We start from the raw sequence: 22,393 nt of genomic DNA, 5'->3' as shown, positions 1-22,393 counted from the left end.
AAGGACATATTGATAGGTATGAAATCGGTCTGTACAGGGTTTTGTGTCATGCATGCGCATCAAATTTGAAATCATTTGTATCAAGTAGGGTACGTGAGCCCAGTATGGTTGGTGGCGAAAAATAGGACTACTTCCCCCAACCCCTTAAAACAAAAAGATAAATAATAATATTCCTGTGCACTTGTACTTACACCGCTCAGCGTAGATTTGTTCCTGTTTCTGTCAGCCTCCAGTTAACTATTTCCTGCGGCTACAATGTCCAAATTGTAAAACCACTTGTTATGTGTTCTAGCTAGAGGCACGGTGGCGTTCAGCGGGGTACACGTACACTACACTGAACGTATACTCCACGTTTTTCCAACTATTTATTAAAATCGACACGAAAACTTGTGCATTTGATAGTGCAGATTAAAGTGCTGCCTCGAGAGCCTGTCAGCAAACGTTTTTTAACCAGAAAAAAGCAATAATACACGCAAATTATTCGCGCTCACAAAGCAGCCCACTCGGTCGTGTTCGGTGTTCGATAAAATATACTGTGGGACCCTCAAAAATATACCTTCTCATTTTAAAAATATACCCTAAATATGCCCTATTTTTAAATCACCTTCCTCGGCTTTGATGTTCTATTTGATATTACTAGATAACAAAGACTTTTAACACTGAAACAATAATTTATTCCGATTGAAGAATCAATTTGGCTTATTATAAATACTCCTTTTTATTGGATTGTATACCTAATAACCTTATATTTTACATCGGACGTCTTCAGTGTTCGATAAAATATACCGTCAGACCCTCTAAAATATACCAAAATATACCTTCTCATAATATAAAATATTGACATGTGAAAATATCGATACATGTGAGTTTAGGGGACATTCTGACTGGAGAAAATATATTAATGGGTAGATTTGATTGGGATTTATAATCAATGCACCCTCTTCTGAATTAGGACAAATTCACACCTTTCCTTTGGTTGTTTTACATCTTTAAATCATGTACCACGACTTGTTTTTCTACTTATCGATGCATAGGGTTGACTGCAAAAAGCTATCGGTATCTTTGTGCGATACTCGGCGCCTAAATATTAAATTTAATTGTGATAGTTGTGAAAATCCAAGAGGAACTAAAACACCTGCCCCTGAAGTATAAAGCAATTTCAGATAGTGTCCCATTGTACTAAGCAACGTCCGTTGTTTATTTAAATTGAACATTTAATTTATTTATAACATCTTTCTCAATTAATGGTCTATTGCTTCTGTCTTTGTGTTAATGTTCTATCAAGATTGTTTTTAGATAATTTAAACGAAGAAGAACTTCTGCAAGTTGAATGTAGCTTAAGAATGAAATATTTGTTGTTCCTTGGCATCCGCTTAAAAGCCGTGCACCTTCAGCTGGTCGGGTTTGGCTAATCCAACCTTAGTCAACCATTGACAGATGTTCTCACGTTGATCGCCCTGCAGCTGCAGAACTTCACCATACTCCGGATGCTCGATCACAGTTCCATTGCAGGCAAATTCCTATAAATGCGAAGGCAGATTGATAATTTACACGGCCCACAAGGGAAAATTGGCCACTGGCCAAACGGGCACCTACCTTTTTACAGGAGCGGACTATTTTCTTCAAGTCATACTCCGCGGACAGGCCCTGGACAGTGGTAAGCGTCTTGCGACCGTTCCTCTGCTGGATTCTTATGTGCACAAGCCCGTCTTGAATGTCATCATCATTGCCCTTGATTGCATCAGCAAAGGGGTCTGCAAAAGACAACAAACACAATATGCCCTTAGCATCTCATTGGAATCTCTGTATTTGTAATCACACCCTCTCGCAGCGTGCTGTTGTGCCCTTAAAATCGCCTGCGTGCATTTACGTATGCATGTATTGTATGCGTGTGCGTGTGAGGCCGATGACTAGACCACGAGCAGCCATTTTTATGTACATGTGTAAATGGGCGCTGCGACTGTAAAGTGTGTGTGCAGGCTGACCTCTTGTTGGGCGTCTCTCCTACTTACCACGAGTGTTTAAATTCTGGATGGACATACGACAATAAAAATAAACCACAGCCTAAACAAAAACTCTTTGACGTGATTTCTTGACGTAAAATTTAAGATTTTACTGAATGAATTTTCGGAAATGTGTTTGTGTTAGGGATGTTATTGATATATCAATATATCGATACTCGTTTTTTGCGAGTATATATTTTATGCACAGAGTTGCAAGAAAAAAATATTGACGATGTTCTTATGCGATACCCAGAACAAAATATAGGAGCATGGCGCCCACACGAATTTGTGTATGAACGCGAAGGGACATACTGAAATATATACATAAATCAATTTTAGTTTATAGAAAATGTATCTTTGTGAGTGTCAAATTTGAAACGTTTCGCAAAATTCGAAAAGTATTCGCCATTTATCGAATTCCACCTGTCGGGGCTGCCAACTTGACCAACTATCGTTGTGCCAGTCCATGCCCAAAATGCAACCCTGCTGTTTTATTCGCAGCCAACTTCGCCCTGTCCCGCGACTGCCATATTTCTTTCCTGCTTGTCTTTCAACGAGAAAAGGTGAGCATTTCGCATTTTGTCTTGATTTGGTTAAGTTCTGGCTTCTACAGCACTGTGAATAGCATGGAGCTGTGCAGCATTTATTTTGTGACATGGGTGAACCACGTGTTTTATTCAAAATGGCTGAGAGCTCGAAATATTTCGGAGGTAATTTTGGTGTTACCCACACGTGTGCAGCGCGCTGATTTGTTGACCCGAAATGTGTGAAAAGAGTTGCTGGCTACATCATGGCGGCCGGGGAACCCATGCCGGGACTACTTTTATGTTTCCCACTACAATAATTATACGTTTATTAAGTGTGCTCTGTTTCTATTCAAGACTAACATCGAATTTCTTTCTCTTTCACGCTGCGTGGGTCCGGACGACATGATGTTGATACACACAAAAGGTAAGAGCACATGTTAAAGTTGCTAGAGAGTCTCAATATTATGATGAATGATTTAGCAGAAGAGTTCTTGAAGACTATATTCATCACCCAATCCTGAAGATATTCATTTACTTGAAGCATTTGTTTTTATAAATGGCGCCGATTTTAACCTTTTAATTCTCTTCTCTTTCATGATTCCGCGTTCTGCTTTGATGTCTCGTCGCATTCCTAATAAAGGTAAGCATTGTCTGCAGTTGGATGCCGTAAATACTCATTTTGTGATGAATGATTTAACAGAAGAGTTCTTGAAGACTATATTCATCACCCAATTCTGATATCATTGATTCAATGCACCCACGTTTTAGCCATGGCATAGATTTAATAATGTGCTTTTCTTCTCTTTCATAATCTTCCATCTGGATCCTTGATATCTTGCTGCATTCCCTCTAAAGGTAAGCATTGTGATTATCTTAAGTGCAGACGTACAACTACCATGATGAATGATTTAGCAGAAGAGTTCTTGAAGACTATATTCATCACCCAATCCTGAATACACAATCCACCCAAAACCTGTGGGAACTTTAGTAAACTTCTCTAACCGAATTCCCTTTTATTCTACTTGCAGACTTGAGATGGCAACCTCTTCGCACCTCAATTGGTTGATCATTCGCAACAACAACGCCTTCTTGCTGAAGAAGCGCGATGTGAACAAACCCTTCAGCACAGTAAGTGGCGTCTTCCGCCCCTCGATAGCATACGACCTGTTCTATGATGTTTCCAACTTACAAACTTTCACAATGATATTTGAATACAACTTGATAGTAACCTTAATCTGACAAAGTTGGCTTCACCATTGAATGCGTCCGTGTGTGGGACATTTATTAATGGTTTATTGCACTTTTGCAGGAGCCAAACAACTTGGCCTGTGTCAGCTCGTACCGCTACAGCGGCATCGTGCACAAGAAGACCCTTGGCGTCGTTCCTGCTGCCGATAAGAAGGGCTTCACCGCCGTGCTGAAGAAGGGCAAATATGCTCAGCGTCCCGCCAAGAACACAGTGCGTGTTGACTTCAAGGCCGGTCCCCGTCGCTCCCTGAAAAAGCTGAAGAACCTGTTGATCGGCGCCAAGTACCGCAAGGATCTGACACAGGTAATTTATGAAGTTTTTTGCTGCCATCCCACTGAGCTATCCCTGATATGATGATCCTTATTTTAATGCTACATACCAAGATCGCAGAATGATCGTGTTGAAAAAAATGTCTGAAGCTCTGCTCGCTCTTTATTTGTGGATAATTGTTATTGTTCGATTTTTCGATTTTAAATTCGGTTTTGTACAATTCTCAATTGTAGGCTGCTCTTCGCCGCGCTTCCGCTGTTCTGCGTTCCCAGAAGCCTCTGCCCACCAAGGGCAAGAAGGCCGAACTTTCAAAGGGAAAGAAGCCCGAATAAAATGTACCAGATAGGATCATGCGGAGCTGTTTTCTACTCGAGAATAAAGAAAAGATGTTAAAAACCTAATTGTAATTTGCTGATTGAGTCGTGGGATATTATAGTTTGGTGTGGTGTGTGGTGTAGGGAAGTCGTCGTTGTGGAAGGTGGTTTTACAATGATAGAGACCATTTTATTGCATTGAAAGAAGTACAGAATGTTACAGATCAGATTGAGGCAGAGTCGTCAATAAATTAAGAGTAAAACAAAGACAATACAAATATGGGATACATGACGATATGCAATGTTTTTAAATGCTGATTGAGCCGTTATACTTAATGATAAATGCATGCCACGCACTCTAGTAGAAATATTCATATTTCTGTGCATGGTGCAACATGATCTCCATGGACTTTTTGCCCTGCATCACGCCATTGCGCTCCATATAGTTCCAAATGGAAGCCATGAACACACAGAACAGAATGACTCCGAAGACTATAAACTTGAGCAGCAAGAAAATGGTTCGCATTCCCACCGGCGCCGTGAACTCGACCAGCAGAACGAGTAGCACGAAGAGGAAGGTGGCCGCGCTGTAGTAGAGTATCCGATCGGTGTTCAATTGCAGCAGGGAAGCATCGCAAAGGGCCAGCGCTTCCTGGAGAGCTGCGGTTCTGGCCGCAGGCAGAGGCTGGATGGAAGAGCAGCTTCTATCTAGAGTCCTAATGGAACTGCCGTTGCATTTGGCAGCCGTTGCATCCGCCGTTGGGGGAATAGTAGCTGCTGGTCCATCCCCTCCTCCCTGCTCACGCGATGGACAAGTTTCTTCCACCACTTCGCAGTTTACTTCAATTGTCGCCACTTCTGTTAGGTCACCTGCTGCCCCCGGATCTGTGTTCCGAGTGGTTCGTGATAGCTTCAGCTTGGCCAATACAGCTTCGTGATCCGAGAAGCTAAACTTTTGTCCAGGCACACGGTCTGGAAGCGGTAGAGTGTACTCGACAATCTCCGCGTTTATATTGTCCCCTCCGCGGACAAATATGTGGTCTATGCGTATGCCCCGTGGGTTCCTGGACAGTGCCCTCGCCGAGGTGTACGAGTTGTGGTCGCACTCATTCGTGCGAAAGGTGTCCGAGGCGCAGCTGTCCAACATTTTGGAGGTGTACAACAGCACCTTATACGATATGTCTTGTGGTTGGGCATTCAAATCTCCGGCCAGGATCTGAAGCACCGAATTACCCCGGGTCGCCTCGATAAACTGAGCGGTATCAAAGGCTTGGATAACCCGGTGAGTCTTGTATTCATCATTGTCATTGTCATACTCGGCATGCAGATGCGCATTATAGAGGTGCACCATCTGGTCGCCAATTAAGATGCGGCACAGTCCGACACCCTTGCCGCCGAACCAATCCGCGTGCTGAATGCGATGGAAGTAGCCATTCACCGACCAGGCATGGAACAGAGTCCCCAGAATTGGATATTTGGAAAGCACCAGGAGCCCGGCACCCATTACACCACTGTGGAAGTAGTGGGCATAGGGCAGAACACTGGCCGTCTTCTCCTGCAATTGCTCGCTGTCATGCTGAGCCCACACCTCCTGAAGTGACACGATATCATATTTGCCGCTGCTCAGTTCTTTGCAAATGGCCTCAAGACGCGGCCCGCGATCACTTGACACATATGGAATGCCCCTACAATATCGAATTTAAGATCAGATTAGATTTGGGGCCAGTGCGTAACCTTGTCGCGTCCTTTAGGGGTAGTGCTCACCAAATGTTCAGGGTTAAAATGTTCAGCTCCAACAGCAGCATCTTTATATGGCTATTGTTGTTTATATGGCGGTTGTTGGCATTCTTTTAAAAACAAAAAACAAATCAAAGGTGTAATACACTATCAGTGCGACCGCGTATTGTAAATACAGCTTGACTCTCGGAAATATACCGAAATATACCTTTTCATTTTCAAAGTATACCGTATATCCTACATCATTTTACTTGATTTTGATATTCCGCCAAATATTACCAGCTAGTACGGATTCTCAGCGCTAAAACTTTAATTTTATACGATTAATGAATCAATTCCGCGTAAGATTGGCTAATTTTCATGACTTCGTTTTATTGGATTGTCTCCAATTTTAGGATCAAAAGCAAAATTGACGAATATGATTTACATTGGTATATTTACGGTATATTATAAAAATTATAAGGTATATTTCGGTATACTTCTAAGGATCAGACGGTATATTTTATCGATAAAACTACGGTCACATTGAAAGAAGAACACGCGCTTTGTTTCACAAATATTAAAATCATAAAAACCAAAACAAAAGGGATAAATAGTCATCAAAAAATTAGGTGAAATGATAAAAAGGTATGGCGGATACCGCAGAATGTCAATTGCAGGTCGAGTGCAAGGCCGCATGTGCCAAACAGACAGCATGTACCATTTTCAGCCCTCCACATGGCTGGCGTCGGAACAGGTAGTGGATAGTTTGATAATTTTGCATATTTATCAAAGCTTTGTATTTTTAGAACTCTTATCTTGTGCTGCGAGCCGATGTATGTAAACGTCGGGACTGGCGAGGTCTTTTCCGCCGAGGGAAAGTTTAATTGGCACGTGGATCTGGAAGAGGCGCACTTTGCCAACTTCTGCACAACAATCCTGGACACGGTCCAGGGAGAAGGCACCCAGGTAAACTTCGGCAATCCGATGATAGTTCAGATGAGGGCGAGGATGACACCCAGCAAACAGAGAATGTGAGTACATCTGCGGAACGCATTGATATACACAATTTATGCCCAATCTTGTGTGCGTTTTCTTCCTCCACAGTTGGCCAATGAAGAGGCTGCCAGCAGAGGTCTCTGAGCAAGTTTTGAGCATGTGCTCCAGATCCTCAACGATTTAGCCGACGAGCGGGGCTGCAAACATAAGTTGACTTCATCAATCAACGGAAGCTGAACGCCAGGTTATAAGCGAAAGTATGCTCGTCGAAACGGAACTCGCAAAGATTCTGCGATCTGCCACCGCGTAAACCGTTTGAGCTGTATAAGCTGGCCTTGAAATATGGCTCCCATTTCATAGTGAGACGACGCTGGATATGTCGGACGGCTCGTACAAGAAGCTGAGCAAGTGCATGTCCCATACGAAGCACATCTTCATCAAAAATCGTGTGGCAGAGGCCTGTGTGGATATTTCGAGGATGTGTGGATGCCTGGGCAGGGCATCGTATTTGCGACATTTGCCCCGCAAGATAGATCCTATTTTGTCAATCGATGCACTGAGAAGAAGGTAAGGCTAAGAATAACTCTGCCAGCTACTCTCCTTTTACATAGTCCTGTTTTCTGTATTTCAGGAAATTGAAATCATTTTGACATCAGGAGGATGAGTATCTTTCGCGTCCCTTGCAGCTCTCCGATGCACAGATGGCCGATGTACTGACAGACAGAACTATAAGGGGGACCAGCTGGAGCGTGAATGCCCAGCTTCCCGCATTACATCAAGGAAGGCTGTCGGGTCCGGACAAACAGGACTATAAGCAGTACTCCTGGAGCGACTCCTACTTAGTGGCCGAATCCCAATCTCAGGGTGCAGGCTAAAATTAACACCCATAACATGCACATGTATGCATAGATACTAATTTGTATGTAATGACCAATTTTTTGTATATTAAAAAGGATAGCATACTTTTAGAGGGCTCAATATTCATGTGAAATATGTGAAGTATCTTTTGGGGGCTGCTTGGATTCCAAAAAGTGTAGTATACTTTCGTGGTGAAAGGATCTCAATTACAAAAATGCCTACAACAGCCATACCTTGCAGTCCTTGAGGTCCTTGATTGATTCAAAGGATACAGGGGACGTCTCCGCTAAAAAGGATTCGTGGCATGTCCTGATCCGACAGGAAACAGCCGAGTTATAGGGATGTGGGGATTCGTTAAAGGAAAAAGGGTGAAATGGCATTATCCTTGATGTCCTTGCATCCAAAAAGGTTGCATACAATCCGGGTCATTGTCCTGATCACGAGGAGGCATGGCATGTCCTGATCCGACAGGATATAGCCGATAAAGAGCGTCGTAGGGTTAAGATTAAAAAACAACGGTAAAATGGCATTATCCTTAATGTCCTTGCATCCAAAGTGATTGCAAAAGATCCTGGACATTGTCCCGATCACGAGGGGGTGTGGCATGTCCTGATCGGCCCATTAATAAAGGATAAAACATCAAAAGAAAACTGCCCTGTTGTTGTTGTCAATTTATGTTGTTGTTGTTGTACAAAAAAAGTTGTTTTTGTTATTTTTGTACAACAAGTGTTTGTTGTACAACAAACAACTGCTGAAATTGCTTCGCTCAAGTGGCAATTTTCGGACCAAGTACTAGGCGAACATAAATCCGCAGAAGGTAGCTGGTTCTTATGTTCTTATGTCTCTCAAAAGCTGGCTGCTATGAAACTGAGCGGTTTTTTTTAAATCTCAAGCAACGGCTGAAACTAATTGATCGTAGTTCGAGACTTTCCCGCTCAGAGTTGAAGCGCCCCGGTGCCAGTTGTTTGTGCACAGTGGCGCTCCATCGATCAACGGCCACTGCTGGAACTAAAAAAGCTGAGCTATTTTTTTTTAGTGCTGTACAACGCCAAAAGCATTGTGTCAAAAGCTGTCAGCTACGCTCTTTTTCAAATATCAGCGATTCAAAAAAAAAACGGCTTGTTGGGATGTAAAAAAGACTTTCGTGTGTTTTTATTATGTTTTTTATTATTCGTATTATTGGTCATGTGTTATAAGCATTTGCAGTTACAGTTGATTAGCCGAACGAGCGGTAAACCTTCTCAAATATGGCAGATTACAATACTCTCGTGTATCCTCTCGCTTTCCTTCAATATCTCTCTTATAACATACAAACTAGCAAGCAACTTGCAGCAGGTACGTTGAGGGGCCTTGTTAATAACCGTTTAGAACTAGTACATGGTCTTAAAATTAGTTAAGATATAAGTTGTTTTTATGTTTCTATTAATATGTATGTGCCCGCACGAGGAAGCTTTTCAGGCAGATTCGGTTTCGGTTATTTCCGAATATCTCATGGCGCATGCATTTCCTAATTAAATAATGCAACTGCCAGAAAGCACAAAGAAGTTCTGATTCCATATTTGACATTAGTTCGCTCCATGCTTCCTTCCCCTCCCTCAGTAGCGCTGGCTCTCGCGATCGGAGTACTTGCCGCTTAGCTTGCTAACCGAATAGCGATCCGAATAGGCATCGTACTTGTCCGCCTTGTAGTTGATCTCCTGTGGCGTGTAGCCGATGTTCTTCTGCCAGTGACGGGTCCAGTAGAGATCCTCGTTACGCACCTGCGACGGAGTCCTGGCATCGCGGCACACATACACGCAGTAGATCATGCAGCCTATCAGCGTGAGGAAGCCGAATATCAGGAACACAATGCCCAGTATCCACACATACAGCGGCTCGTAGAACTGCACCACGATGACAAAGCCCAGAGTGACCAGGATCAGGCCCAAGTTCAGCAGCAGCATCAGACAGCAGACACCCTTCACATTCGGACAGAATGGATTCGGAGCGGACATGGTCTCGATCTTGGCGCCCCTCTTGGTGGTAGAACGAGCGCTCCGTCCCGTCTTGGCAGTGCTGGCCACCGAATAGACACTACGCGGGGGTCCACGCGAAACTGGACGCTGGCTATATCGACTGCAAAAGAGATACTACTGTTAGAAAAGTTGCAAGAGAGTTGAAGGGGCATTCAAGAGCTTGCCTGATCTCCGAGGGCGCCTTGTAGGCAGCACTGGTCACATAGATATCGCTGCCTCCGTCCCCGCCATGATCATAGCTGAGGGCGGAAGGTGCTCGTGGCGGCTGGCGCGTGGGCGGTGGTCCGCTGAGTGGACGTGGTCCCCCATTGTCCGGGGAGCTGGAGAGGCCCATCTGACTGTGGCTGTAGCTGTGCTGCAGGTGCTGATGCTGGTGATGTCCGTTCGCGGAGCGCTTCTTCCGCGACGAGTTGTACTGGGACTGTGGCGAGATGCGCTCGTGGGTGAGGGTGTACTCGGAGTAGGTGCGCTCGGAGGGGGCGCGATGGGAGTGCGACTCCTCGCCGTCTGTGGAGTAGCCGCGATTCGAGTGGACGTACGGTGGGTCAGGTGTGAGGCGCCCATGAGTGGCCACGTAATGGCTGCCCTTCAGTCTGTAAATGGATTGCAAATGTTATCTCAAATTGGTGGCTAAGTGGTGGACTCGACTCTACTCACTTCTTCACTTGTCTCTCGTGCATTTTGCTCTGTTGCTTCCACTAACTTCCTTAAATTTGGATGCTGGGGTGCTCGTCTCTCCTGTGGCGCTGCGGTTTATCGACTGCTAATGGTCTCGACTAGCAATTCCCGGAGCTGCCTGCAAAGAAGCAAACAGAACGTAGCAATTAGCTTTTGTCAGGCTACTCAACAAAATGTTATTCAGTTTTCAACTTTTAATTAGAAAAAGTTAAATTGTTGGTATATTTTCACACCTGCGGAAAGTTTTTGCGTTTTTGCTTGTGTTTTTGCATCAAAGTTCTCTCATTTAATATTAACTATTTCTCATCAGCTCGGAACGTGTTGTCGTCAGCTATCCCGACACAGACAAAGGAAAGTAAACAAATAAGCATTCCATTCCGATAAGCCAGCAGTCCCGTTCCACCACTTTAACCCACCCTCAGGAATGTGGTCCGACCCCTGCCTTGCATAATTTATATCAATTTATGATGGTTACTGTTGCGGCGGACGCACGGCGCACCCATGCCAACGATTGGAGCTGCAGTTCGTTGCACTGTGCTCGGTCCCGTTAAGCTTCCAAAAGCCACTCAAAAAGTGGCAGAAATATGTATCTACGTTCTTTCAAGTTCAGGGCATGGAAATTCAAGTTGCCCCTTACTCGTCCTTCGTCTGCAATTTGTCACTTGGTCACGTAGCTCTCGGTTTTGGGTGCGACACTCTGTTGCAAGGTGTCAGGTGATATGCGGGGACGCGAGTGCAGCGTCAGTCAGAAGGAGGAGGAGGCAAAACTGGTTATTTTGCTCCCTTGAATTCTTGATTGCTTGCACACTCACAGAAGTACGAATATGTGTCTTCATACATATATCAATCAACGTGTAATTATAATGCTGAAAACAGAACAAAAATAGTTCCTATCTTGTCGAACTTCCACGAATTTCTTGGCGGACGGAATCTTCTGCTCTGGCATGTCATTAACCCTTGCCCTTGCTCCGGCTCATGATAAAATTGAGTTATTGCCTCGATTAGGGTGCCAATTAAAGGGTGTCGTTATCTATCGCATCGCTGTGGGCCTGGCACTGGCCCCTCCGACTAGCCTTCTTATTATGTATTTCAACTGGGGCCAATTTCTGAGTGCATTTACATTTGCCTGGCCTGCCTGGCGGTCAATCGCGATACAATTGTCAGTTGGGATCTGGATCTGCGGATCTGAGGAGGTCTGCAAGTAAAACTTTCAAGTTCAATGCGGTGATTTTAGTGCCTGGGGAGTACACAGAAATACACACACACACAAAGACACACATTTATGGTGTGGGCGGTAACGTCGTCAAATGAAAAATCGAATCGAGATGGAGGCCAAGAATGAGAGACAGGCGACCCTTTCCTGCCTCTGTCTGTCTGTCTGTGTGGTCCCAGTGGTTGCCTTCGCCTTCGCCTCCATCTCCAGCCCCATCCCACCTTCGTTTGGGGTTTCTATCACTTGGCGGCCATCAAAAGCCTTTCCGTTTGCAACTCCCATGCGTCGGATTTTTACATGCCTCCTCTGCTCCACTCCACCTGTCCACTCTACTCCACTCCGCTATGGTCGGACAGCAGCTCCGTTCCCTGCCACACCGCTCCGCACATTGATTTGTTTATGCGGTTTTTGGGGTTTGTTTTGTTAGGCTTGCCTTAAAGCCTTTTCCTTTTGCGGCAAATGGAATGCGAATGCCATTAAAATGTGTTTGCTCTCGTATTTACCTTGGCGCAGCAGCCCCACAGCAGCAGCAGCAGCAGCAGCAGCAGCAGCAGCAGAGGCAAGACCTTAACATTTAACGCCACATAAACAGCATTCTGAGGCAAGAAATACCCATTCAGAACCAAAACGAAGGCTAAAGTGGATCATTTTAGGGCTACTTCATATACACAAATTCCGTCGTATAAATCTGGTGTATGGCCTCATCAATATGGGCAGGCCGGGGGCCTCGTAAAGCAGAAGATTTTGCTCGTCCAGGTTACATGGAATTTGCATTTTGTCACTGGACCGTTAAAGAGTGTGGCGCCTACCGCCCGCTTGTACCCCGTCATTGTCTTTGGTGGCGGATTTCACAACTTTCGCTGCTTCCGCTGGTGCAGCGCCAACAATGGGCCAAGAGCGGAAGTCGCTGCCAACGAGACGAGAAGTTAATTTGTGGCAATTTGTGTTACACAAAGTGAGAAAACGAGACACTGCGATCAGCCGCAAAAATGCACTCCATCACTGTGGTCAAGTGTCATAAAAAGTTGGACGACTTGAACTTGCCATTGAGGCAGTCGTTGTTGTGGTCTTGGTCAGGCGGCTCGGCATGGTATGTAAATTTCATTGCCAGACAGCGGGCACCACCATGATATTTTTCGGGGCGCGGTTTAGAAAGTTTTCCCCCAGATGCACATCTACTAAAATATACGAGTACGAGTACGAGTACGAGTGCATGCGTCCCCTGCAAACTGGGGCAAGAACTGCAGGCCACCAACCAGCCTGTGCCTGGGACACAATCTGTAGCACTCAACCGCAGAAGGCAGCAGCAGCAGCGCCTTTCACAAGTGCACCAACTGAACTGATGGGTGGGGAGCTCAACTCTCAACAGATTGGACCGAAATTGCAAGCTGCATGTAGGCTCTCAATCCGTGGTATTCCAATAAATATCGCCGCAGTGCAGCGCCCCCAGTGGCCCCAGAAGTCGCTAGAATAAATAATAACAGACTTTATATTGTCATTTGCATTCTCTTCGCTCTCCATATGCTGGGAGTCTCGAGCTACGAGAACGCTTTGTACAATTACCATTCAAAATAGATTCCTTTGTGTTTCCCTTAATATTCATAAATCAGCCATTGTTTGGCTATAGAAAACCTTCCACTAGGAATTTCGTTTGCCAGCCTTTGATCGTTTCGCGTTTGATTGCTTTTAGGGCTGCCAGGGAAGGCACGATTTCCATTATGATTTTCATTTGTAATTAGTGAATGTTATGGCCCAAGGAATTTTATATTTATTTTAAACTGTTATGGGCCTAGGAAAATCTAAGGCGTGCGGAATTCCGGAATTCCGTGGCGCTGCATTAATTGCTATCGGCTGTTATCTCATCTCTGGCCTGATTTAATGACTCCTGCTGCATGTTTTCGAAAATCAGCATAAAATTTGATTGCATTGTTGAAAGCCCAAAGTGCTTAATGTCGATTTTACCCCGACTGCTGCTCTCAAGCGGCGACCATTAAACTGGGAGCCACTGGTAGTCAGCAGCCTCAGTAACCGCGAACTCTGCGCTGCTCTACGCTGCGACGAAGCTGCGTGGTCTGGGCTGAGGCCCCGATCTTAGACGTTAAGTAGCCATAGCTGCCGCGCGTTAATCGCTTTTAATTGCTAAATTACGCGCTGCATGGGCAACATTGTCCAGAGTGGACAGAAGCAGTGTCGGGTCGGGCCTGTGAGGCCTGGAGACGGAGAGTCATGGACTGGATGCGGCTGTTAACACGCCAGACCGCAGACTGTGGATCTGCGACTGGGCAACACTAATGCGTGTAATTAGCCGCAAAAAAAGCGGCAAGACCACTTAACTGATTTATTAAAACGTTTTTCCATTAAATTTTTAACCCTGCAGGCTATTAAAAACACTAACTCTTCCACACACACACACAGAGAGAGAGAGAGAGAGAGAAACACACCGCAGACATAAAGAGGCCGCAGAGCGAGAGGAGTGGAGTGGAGTGGAGTCCAAGTCCATGTCTGGGTATGAAGCCACCGAGCGGAGGCATTCCGAAAAGGGCGCGTAGACTTGAAAAATGAGCAGCGTTTAAAATTATTGTGCAACTGTGGGGCAAATTCAGAACAATACAGCACCATAAATCTATGGGCACATAAGGTTTAAATATGTACCTACTCGTAGTTGAAGGAGTCATAAAAGAGAAAGGAAAGGATTGCCTAACATAAAGGCCTGGCTGGCCACTGTGCCGCCGCCTCACTCGAGGAGGCACTTTCGAAGCTCTCAAGCTGCCTTGCCTCATTTTAATCTATGGCTTTACAGTGCCCACCAACACCATCAAGAAGTTGGCCAAAAAATTCAAATGGGCGGTCAGTTGGCAAAACATTTTGACAACGTCAATGGCCATGCATAAACCCATCCGAAAAACCTAAGACCCAAAACTTTCTAGCCATAAATGCTCGCTCACGTCGTAGTCGTCGAAGGAGATGGCAGCAGCAGCAGAGGCAGAGGCAGAGGCAGCGGCAGCACCGGGCAAGGGAATGAAATTAATTATGGCCAAGTGCGGTGTTCACATTGCTCGATGAAAGTGCGATAAAGATGCCATATTTCTTTTATTAAATTTTCAGCCATTTATTGGCACACTGTTTGATGTTGGACCCGCAGAAGTAAGCCGTTAAAATCAATGGCCCAGTCGAAAAGAATCGGAAAGACAGGACAGACAAAGAAGGTTGCGTTTCGTGTGTGGGGCCAGACAAAATATTAAATCTCACCACTCGTTCGGAGAAAGTTGACTTAACGGCCTAAGCTAGGGCCCCGTACGTAATGCTTTCAATTTTTTGTTATTCCCTTTATTTTTTCTCGTTTTCGCAAACTCACTTTAAACAACAACAACAAATTGTGCACAACACAAGCGATTTGATGTTTTTTGTTGACCGTGTCCCTGGAACCCCTCGGGTTCCGCACAATTGTGGCAACTTGCAAATGAAGTCAGCTCCGGCAACTGCTGCTATCCGAGGTACATGAGCGAGGTGTGTGCTGGGAAGGAGTCCCTTTTTTGACTGCGTCACGTTTGCAACATCAATTTCAATCAACCTGACCCTGCCCTGGCCAAGACCTCGCCATACCCAACCCTCGTTTAGCACTGTTACAGCTGTTTTTTTTCTGCGACTGCGGGACTGGGAATGCCAAGTGTAGGCCGGATTTCACATCAAACGCAACAGTTGTCTCTCTCTCTCTGCGTAATCTCTATGACTGGCGCTGTCTTTCCTTGGATCCAGAAGCTTTGGAGTTGAGCCAAACCACTTAGAGCTGCGGCAAGAGCACAGGCAAAGGCAGAGCACTCCAGACCCAAGCAGAGCAAAGTCTTTGAAGAATTACCGAAAAGCAAAGCTCTTTTAGTGCTCTAGAATTTGCACAAAAGCTGTTCTATTGAAATAGAATTTGTGTTGAAGTTGATTGCCATTTGAGTGTCTAGCTTTATGGATATGCGAAGGCTATTCATCAGCTGCCGAATTCTTCGCACTCCATTAACACACTTTTCCAATGCGGATATCTGGGCGCCCGCTCGCTGTGGCCTCTTATGGGTTAATTGTGTGGCGATGTCGCCTGCCTCCATTGGGTCTGTCGCCCTTCCGGTGCCATACATTAAATGGGTTTCACTCCGTGGCGACAGCCGAGAAGTCTTTACCAATGGGGTGCTATACATTAGAGCAGACAGACACAATGCTCGTATAATAATGGATCTGTTTGGACAGACACAAGCTGCTGCTGGTGGCGCATTAAGTTGCTCTCCGAGCAGAACCGATACAGATCGTCAGGTGTTTCCACTTATTCAGTAACTTCAATTGTAACTGTAAGTACTCGAACTCGTGGCACAGCCAAGGCAAGGCAAGGCACTGCCACTGGGCTGTGCTTGGCGTTCTTAGTGCCGCGTTCTCGAGTCCGTGTGGATTCGTATCTGTGGCGCACGGTCTAAATGGCACCCGAAACAATGCGCATAATAAATATTCTAAGAGCCGTGGAGTGGGTTAGAGTGGTTTGGAGCTGGAGCTCTGGGGTTAAACCTGTTCGCAGTCAGCGGCGGCGGCAGCGGCAGCGGCATATTTATGGGGCAGACAGACTGCTGTGGCTGCGACTGTGGCTGCCACGGGAAGGGATACTTTGCAACATAAATACCGTTACAACTTTTGTTTTTTCCGCGTCTCAGTCTCTGTTTCTGTTTCTGGGTCTCTTTTCTTTCTTTTATTTTTCGGCCATGGGCCCGAGCCGCACTAGCGGTTCCTTGCCTTCGGTTTATGTTTATTTCGGTTTCATTAATAGTTCAAATAACTGCACAAGTGGCTCGTGGAGCCATCAAATGCAGGCAGCCGGAGACCGACTATCTCGTATCTATACGACCCATAAAGTTAAAGTCTGCGGCTGTAATCTATTGATCTTAGAGATCAAATAACAAACAGACAGAGAGACAAACAGACACTACAAACCACACGTTGAGTACTATTATTTCTTGGCATTCATTTCGATTGCACAACTGGCCAACAAAACGTGTTGACAATATCCGTAAGTACACTTGCCCACTTGGCAAACACAAAAAATGCAAAAAAATGAAAATTGCAAACCTTAAATATCAAATAATAAGCCAATTCCCGTTCGCCAGCAATCGACACATGGTTCGGTCGTATGCAGACCAGATCATGGCTCTCCACTTCCACCATTAACATCCCGTAGTCCAGTCGCCAGCTCTTTCGGCCAGCTTCCATCGATAGCTGGAGACTGGCGGTTGGCGGTTGGCGGTTGGCGGCGCTGCGTTTCGTTTCCCCACGCTTGGCGGCTGGCTGCAGCTGCTCCGTCGATCGAATCCAATCCGATCCGATCCGATCCGACGACGATGCCGAGAATGCCCACTGCCCCAGCAGCGGTGTCTGCCTGATACCAGTATTCTAATGCGCCCGGGACACGGTTAGAGATTAATTAATATTGCAGCTCGTTAAGCGGCAGAAAGGTTTCTTTTTGTTTTATTTTAGCAATTCATTTTAAAGCAGGAAATTCCAATAGCCAGAGTGCCAGAGTGCAGCTCGGTTTGGATTCAATTCATGTGCATTTTGGAAGAAGATCTCTCCCTCTCTCTCGCTGGCCATAAAAAGCATACAAACTATTTATGTTGAACCTAACGAATGTCCGCTAAATATCAAACACAATCTTGAGAGTTTTTTGGCTATTGTTTTTTTTGTGTGTGTTGGTTTTCTGCCTTCAAGGTCTTGTGGCGGCAGACAGCGATTTATGAGAGGGGTGTTGCCTTTTATAATTTGCCAAAGTTATTATTGTTGTTATAGCCCCCTGATGATTGTATAATATTTGCCTTTGCTCGCTATACATGTATAATTTCGTAGCTGGTTGCTGGCAACTTGGAAGATCTTTGTGGGCGTAGACCCCAGCGCTGGCTCCGGGGGGGAAAATACTTTAATGTCAAGTGTGGCTCACAGAATTTCAGTGGCTGTGTGGCATTGTTACGGCTTAAGGCACTCGAGAAGCCAAAAACTGTGTGTTTTCAACAAGTTTTGTTTTTTCCCCTGATTGCTTTTCCTGCTTTTTTTTTCGGTCACATTCCATTCAATTAGATGCTGAAACAGGGAACGTTGCCATAACTCTGCCATAAGGCGGCCTGGTTACGGGCACCCGTAACCTGTCCCCTTCCTGTTCTACTCTTGGGGGGGCTCCATTGAATTATGATTTGAGCAGTCGAGAGCTTGCCCATTGTTTGCTTATTCCTAATTGTTTCCTCTGTTGAGCAGCAGAAATCGAAATGTGTTTTGCTTATTTATAAGATTTCGTTACGGTCTTTGTTTTTCCTTATGCTGCGACGTCTGAGTAAGCACACATCTACGATTGTAACTCAAGTCTACCACAAATACTTGTGCTCGATGGGGAAATTCACGTTCATGAAGTGCCACAATCCTTTTGGGTAACAACTCAGCCAACTCAACTGCATGCTACTCGAGCATACATATAATTGCTTAATTGATTAAATTTCCCTTGGATAATGTTCTGCTGTATCAAATCTTATGTCCTAAACGAATTTCGACTCTTTTTTACCTGCACATTCAGGCAGTAAATTGCGAAAACCTGTTTGCGAGTATATCGCTGATTCAATAAGCATTCAACTTAGCATCGATCTGCGGTTCGATCCAATGATTTATATAGCCCCGCTGCATGCCGTGGAATGTCAGAGATACTTTTTGTATAATTTGCACGCAATGAGTGTGCAGTGCAACCGACACGAGGCTTTAATTACGTACATATCTGTGTACATATGTGGCATGATGATGTCATCATCACCATCGTTGAAGATTTCAAATGGAGGCAGACGCTGGCACTGGCAGCAAATGCTGAAAATGCAAAGACAGCGCCAGACAGCACCCTCTCAAATGTCAAATGAAAGTTGCAGCAAATCTAACATCAAACATATGCTGGTGATAATCAAAGATACATAAGAGTATGTACAGTATGTAATCTCAGTTGATTTTGCTGGCTGGCTGTCAGATTCACACGCAAACAAAACTCAGGAAGATTGCACAAGCACCTCCCCCCGCCCTGCCCCAAACTGTAAAGTGAAAAGGGAATTATTTAACTCAATTTTATATAACCGAACGACTCTTGGCAGTCGGTGGTGATTAGCACTGATTGATTTGTGTTTTTTGATGGTCGTTGAGCATTTGCATATATTTCTGTCTACTCGTAGTCGTATGCAAGTATCGTTTATACTTTTAGTTATTTAGTTGCTGTGGGAGCTGGCTTTGAGCCAAATGATTGGCGGCTGAAGCCAACACGCACACGCATCATGTACAGCTGCAAATTGGCTGTTTTCAAAAAGTAAGCAGATAAAACTAAACCTGTCTTCGATAAACCGCAATGGCAACCGGGGAGTATTGCATAACTTTCGCTGCATCTTGTGGAATCATGGTCATATCCCCATACTACAGCAATGGCAAAAAGTTGTCTTGTACATTGGCACATCTGCGAGTACATCTCTAATTGTTACCGCACTCCGGAACAATCACGAATACAACTTTAGAGTTGACCCGAAAAGACACACAAAAATTATCATTATTATCAAAAGATTGTCATCAGTTGGCAGAAGTAAAAATACAATAAAAATACAAAGAGAGACCAAGACAGAGAGAGAGAGAGAAAAACAGAGAGGGACACTTGGCCCCTGGCGTTGGTTTTGAATTTCTAGATGCTGCCGTTGCTGTTTCCCTCTGTGCAACTTTTATTGGATGGTAAGCGTGCTAAGCATGGCTGGCTCTTAACCATAAACATGGCCAGCGGCTAAGACACGAACAAAATAATACTAGTCGCCACCACAACGGCAGAGCAGACCGACAGACAGAAACCAAACCAAACCAAACGAACAGCAAGTTCTGTTATGCACAGTGGGTCCCTAACTATGGGGGCCACTAACTATGGGAGCGCTGTGCTCTGCGACCAAGAGATAAACTATTCAGAAAATGCTTTTCATTGTGCTGACGTCTAGCATATGATAATATCTTCTGCTAGAGTTGTTAGGTAAGGGCTTACATCAAACTCTGTTTCTTGGAGTTTTCCTTTTGTCATTCAAAGTAAAAGAGAAAGCAATACTCGTAGATTATATGGCTATATCCATGTCTGAGACTATTAAATTTCACTTATTGATCTATTTGGTATTGGCAGGTCCAGCTTTAGCCCCCAGCTCCACCGTTTTTAAAGGCAATCTCACGGATTGCAGTTGCCAGCAAATGACCAAAAAATATGAATGGCTAACATGAAGTTTTGATACCCTAACGGGGGGAAACAGAGCTGTTTCCGCATCTGTCACAATAAGCAAAATCAGCGCCCTACTTGGTGAGGATCAAACAGCTGCTGTTTCAGAGTTAAGTATCTGCCAGGGTCGAATCCATTCTGCCTATGTACATCTGTTGATCCTTTGATGGGGTCGCATCTGTTTCTCTGACGAATGACATAATCACAGGCCAAGTGAGTAAGCGAGGGGCCAACAAACTGGGCCACAAACAAAGAGCGAATCATGCCCATGCTCGTATAAGGCGAATGTTCGACTGGCCAACGTTTGCTGACTCTTTCAGGGTCAACGGGTGCGTAATCAATGGATGGAATTGGAGTGTCGCCCACGCGATGACAGTTCAGCTAGTTCAATGTATTGCGGAAATCAACCAAGAAGCAGCTGAGTAAAGGAAACCCAAAGATGCTTAAAATGCATTCAGTTTTTGGTCAAATAACAAATTGATGGCAAATAAACAAGTTAAGGTACGACTCTGCAGTCGCACATACATGAGTATATAGCCTCCAATATATATAAACAATTTCTATATGTATTTTTATACAACAAAAACTGGCTTACCTTCTCTCCTCATTGTTATACAGTTCGACTGGAGTTGTTTTTTCTGCTGCTGCTGGTGCGCTGCTGCTGCTGCGCTGCCGCTGCTGTTGCTATTGTTTCGCTTATTTATTGTTAACGCTTTTTGCCAGCCACTGCGACAGGTTGTTAGAGTGCCCCTGCTGCCGCTGTACACATTTCATTACACTTCACTTGAACTGTATGTTGCACCGAGCGAGCACCGAAGACCGAAAAGCAAGCACAGAAAAATGTCGAGAAATATTAATATTAATATACAAATAAATATAAATACAGGCGATGACGTCGCCTCCATGTAAATGCGTTGCGTTGGTATGTGCGCCAGTGTGTGCGAGAGTGTGTGGGCCAAAAACCTTTACTGGTTCTGGCCAAAATGCCAGCCAACACGCTGCTGTTACCTACTCGTGGTACATACTCGCGCATAGAGAGGAGGTGTATGATATAATCGCTGCCATGAATGAATGAATGGATGAAAGGCGTTGCAGCTTCTCGCACAGGCATTTCGGAACGACCGGGGCCCAACACAATGGCCAAGACTTGGCGAGACCCAGACCCACCATGGACTTCGGAACTCGTCTAACCAAACTCAAACTCTAAAATCTTCTCGGCCCAAACTCTTTCTGGGGCTGGGGCTGGGGCTGAGACTGGCGGCAGCACAGCAAATTGCAGCGCCATAATGAAATCGCCCATAATCTTGGCTAAGGCTAATAATAGCAGCAGGTTTTGGAGCTGGCCAGCATACACAAACACACACACACACACACACTGAGAGACACTCGCACACAGGCAGACGCAAGCAAACACACACAGAAACACAAGCAACTACAGATTTAGCCAAATGGCGAACAAATTCGGGTATAACTCTGTTTGTTCTTTTGCCCCCGGTTCGGGCGTACACTTCACGCAACAAATTCAAATGACACTCACGTAATATGCTAAAAATAGTGGAATTTATTGCGCGATTTTCGTGTATACGATTCTGCTGTTGTTGTATTGTCGGGCAGTTTACCGATCGGACAGATCGGCTGGCTCTCCAATGCACACCGAACTTCGTAGTGGTAGTCGTTACCGTAAACCGTAGGTCGAAGCAAACGCGACGCGATCTCAGCTTGAACTGATCTTCGGAGCGCACTCGCGCGCACCTGTGACGACTGGTCTGAAGCTTTGACTTAAAACCGGTTGCTCTCTTCTGCTTACTCTCTCAGAAGCTCTGCGTGCGCTCGGTCTGTTCGTGCGCTCGCTCTCGAACTCTCCAACTTTTACGCTCTCTTTCTTGTGTCTTTCTTTCTGTGGGGGCCCCCAAGTGGTGCCGGTCTCCGCCATCTGCACTTTGCACTTTCGGGCTCTGCAGTTTTGTTGTCAAACTGCAAAAACTGCATTTAATAACCGTTAACCGAAAGTTCTGCAACACGTGCAGCGCCACTCCATTCGAAGGCAGTTGGGAGAGCACTGTATGGGAGAGGACTGTGACTGGGACTGTGACTGTGGCTGGGGGGAGGGGCGTTCATTGCAGGCTTACTACATTAGGCTTCATGGCCTGTCAGCCGCCACCACTTTGGACCGCAGCTGCCGCACGTGACTGCCGCTGCCGCTGCAACGACTGCTGGCTGGTTAGAGTGCATTGGGGGTCAAGAGTCTGGAGTGGGGGCCTAATTTGCATCAT

At 45.3% G+C, this 22,393-nt stretch overlaps 5 protein-coding genes and 3 non-coding genes across 9 annotated transcripts; 5 read left to right on the top strand and 3 right to left on the bottom strand.

The window, feature by feature from the left end:
* Positions 1-1,196: 1,196 nt before the first annotated feature.
* LOC117894852 (eukaryotic translation initiation factor eIF1) lies at positions 1,197-2,171 on the bottom strand. Its single transcript, XM_034802107.1, has 3 exons — positions 2,013-2,171; positions 1,597-1,754; positions 1,197-1,520 (listed from the first exon to the last, which is right to left on the bottom strand). The coding sequence occupies exons 1-3, from the start codon at positions 2,038-2,040 to the stop codon at positions 1,374-1,376; spliced, it is 333 nt and encodes a 110-aa protein (XP_034657998.1). The 5' UTR covers positions 2,041-2,171; the 3' UTR covers positions 1,197-1,373.
* A 310-nt stretch (positions 2,172-2,481) lies between these two features.
* Positions 2,482-4,450, top strand: LOC117893992 (60S ribosomal protein L28). Its single transcript, XM_034800802.1, has 4 exons — positions 2,482-2,566; positions 3,559-3,658; positions 3,840-4,082; positions 4,283-4,450. Exons 2-4 carry the CDS (start codon positions 3,566-3,568, stop codon positions 4,379-4,381), a joined length of 435 nt encoding a protein of 144 aa, XP_034656693.1. The 5' UTR covers positions 2,482-2,566; positions 3,559-3,565; the 3' UTR covers positions 4,382-4,450.
* LOC117895904 lies at positions 2,985-3,058 on the top strand. The gene has a single exon (XR_004648978.1). It is a non-coding gene; the product is annotated as a small nucleolar RNA CD11 (small nucleolar RNA).
* On the top strand, positions 3,201-3,275 carry LOC117895907. Its single transcript, XR_004648980.1, has one exon. It is a non-coding gene; the product is annotated as a small nucleolar RNA CD11 (small nucleolar RNA).
* Positions 3,416-3,491, top strand: LOC117895906. Its single transcript, XR_004648979.1, has one exon. It is a non-coding gene; the product is annotated as a small nucleolar RNA CD11 (small nucleolar RNA).
* Positions 4,451-4,537: 87 nt separating the features above from the next.
* Positions 4,538-6,273, bottom strand: LOC117893991 (putative neutral sphingomyelinase). Its single transcript, XM_034800801.1, has 2 exons — positions 6,128-6,273; positions 4,538-6,048 (listed from the first exon to the last, which is right to left on the bottom strand). The coding sequence occupies exons 1-2, from the start codon at positions 6,166-6,168 to the stop codon at positions 4,722-4,724; spliced, it is 1,368 nt and encodes a 455-aa protein (XP_034656692.1). The 5' UTR covers positions 6,169-6,273; the 3' UTR covers positions 4,538-4,721.
* Positions 6,274-6,637: 364 nt separating this feature from the next.
* Positions 6,638-7,997, top strand: LOC117893993. Its single transcript, XM_034800803.1, has 4 exons — positions 6,638-6,836; positions 6,889-7,113; positions 7,187-7,645; positions 7,710-7,997. Exons 1-3 carry the CDS (start codon positions 6,730-6,732, stop codon positions 7,260-7,262), a joined length of 408 nt encoding a protein of 135 aa, XP_034656694.1. The 5' UTR covers positions 6,638-6,729; the 3' UTR covers positions 7,263-7,645; positions 7,710-7,997.
* Positions 7,998-9,118: 1,121 nt separating this feature from the next.
* Positions 9,119-21,839, bottom strand: LOC117894237. 2 transcript variants are annotated; one of them, XM_034801154.1, is made up of 5 exons: positions 21,658-21,839; positions 20,716-20,909; positions 10,609-10,747; positions 10,116-10,544; positions 9,119-10,051 (listed from the first exon to the last, which is right to left on the bottom strand). In XM_034801154.1, the coding sequence occupies exons 3-5, from the start codon at positions 10,629-10,631 to the stop codon at positions 9,532-9,534; spliced, it is 972 nt and encodes a 323-aa protein (XP_034657045.1). In that variant the 5' UTR covers positions 10,632-10,747; positions 20,716-20,909; positions 21,658-21,839; the 3' UTR covers positions 9,119-9,531. The 2 variants fall into 2 exon arrangements, with proteins under 2 accessions (XP_034657045.1, XP_034657046.1); XM_034801155.1 differs by lacking the exon at positions 21,658-21,839 and having other exon boundaries at positions 20,716-20,927.
* Between the last annotated feature and the right edge of the window lie 554 nt (positions 21,840-22,393).

Source organism: Drosophila subobscura, chromosome J, assembly GCF_008121235.1.
Source record: "Drosophila subobscura isolate 14011-0131.10 chromosome J, UCBerk_Dsub_1.0, whole genome shotgun sequence".
In the NCBI taxonomy this organism is placed as follows: Eukaryota; Metazoa; Arthropoda; class Insecta; order Diptera; family Drosophilidae; genus Drosophila; species Drosophila subobscura.
The sequence above is the reverse complement of the archived record's forward strand: the minus strand, read 5'-3'. Positions and strand labels throughout refer to the sequence as shown.

Excerpts from the sequence above, each read along its gene's own strand:
- LOC117894237 (XM_034801154.1), bottom strand. The coding sequence starts at position 10,631 with ATGCACGAGAGACAAGTGAAGAA. Across the intron at positions 10,545-10,608 it reads CACGAGAGACAAGTGAAGAA|ACTGAAGGGCAGCCATTACG; the intron begins GTGAGTAGAGTC and ends ATCCATTTACAG. Across the intron at positions 10,052-10,115 it reads AAGGCGCCCTCGGAGATCAG|TCGATATAGCCAGCGTCCAG; the intron begins GCAAGCTCTTGA and ends TCTCTTTTGCAG.
- LOC117893992 (XM_034800802.1), top strand. The coding sequence starts at position 3,566 with ATGGCAACCTCTTCGCACCTCAATTGGTTGATCATTCGCAACAACAAC. Across the intron at positions 3,659-3,839 it reads TGAACAAACCCTTCAGCACA|GAGCCAAACAACTTGGCCTG; the intron begins GTAAGTGGCGTC and ends GCACTTTTGCAG. Across the intron at positions 4,083-4,282 it reads ACCGCAAGGATCTGACACAG|GCTGCTCTTCGCCGCGCTTC; the intron begins GTAATTTATGAA and ends TCTCAATTGTAG.
- LOC117893993 (XM_034800803.1), top strand. The coding sequence starts at position 6,730 with ATGGCGGATACCGCAGAATGTCAATTGCAGGTCGAGTGCAAGGCCGCA. Across the intron at positions 6,837-6,888 it reads CATGGCTGGCGTCGGAACAG|AACTCTTATCTTGTGCTGCG; the intron begins GTAGTGGATAGT and ends TTGTATTTTTAG. Across the intron at positions 7,114-7,186 it reads ACACCCAGCAAACAGAGAAT|TTGGCCAATGAAGAGGCTGC; the intron begins GTGAGTACATCT and ends CTTCCTCCACAG.
- LOC117894852 (XM_034802107.1), bottom strand. The coding sequence starts at position 2,040 with ATGTCCATCCAGAATTTAAACACTCGTG. Across the intron at positions 1,755-2,012 it reads CCAGAATTTAAACACTCGTG|ACCCCTTTGCTGATGCAATC; the intron begins GTAAGTAGGAGA and ends TGTCTTTTGCAG. Across the intron at positions 1,521-1,596 it reads TAGTCCGCTCCTGTAAAAAG|GAATTTGCCTGCAATGGAAC; the intron begins GTAGGTGCCCGT and ends TCGCATTTATAG.
- LOC117893991 (XM_034800801.1), bottom strand. The coding sequence starts at position 6,168 with ATGCTGCTGTTGGAGCTGAACATTTTAACCCTGAACATTTG. Across the intron at positions 6,049-6,127 it reads ATTTTAACCCTGAACATTTG|GGGCATTCCATATGTGTCAA; the intron begins GTGAGCACTACC and ends TCGATATTGTAG.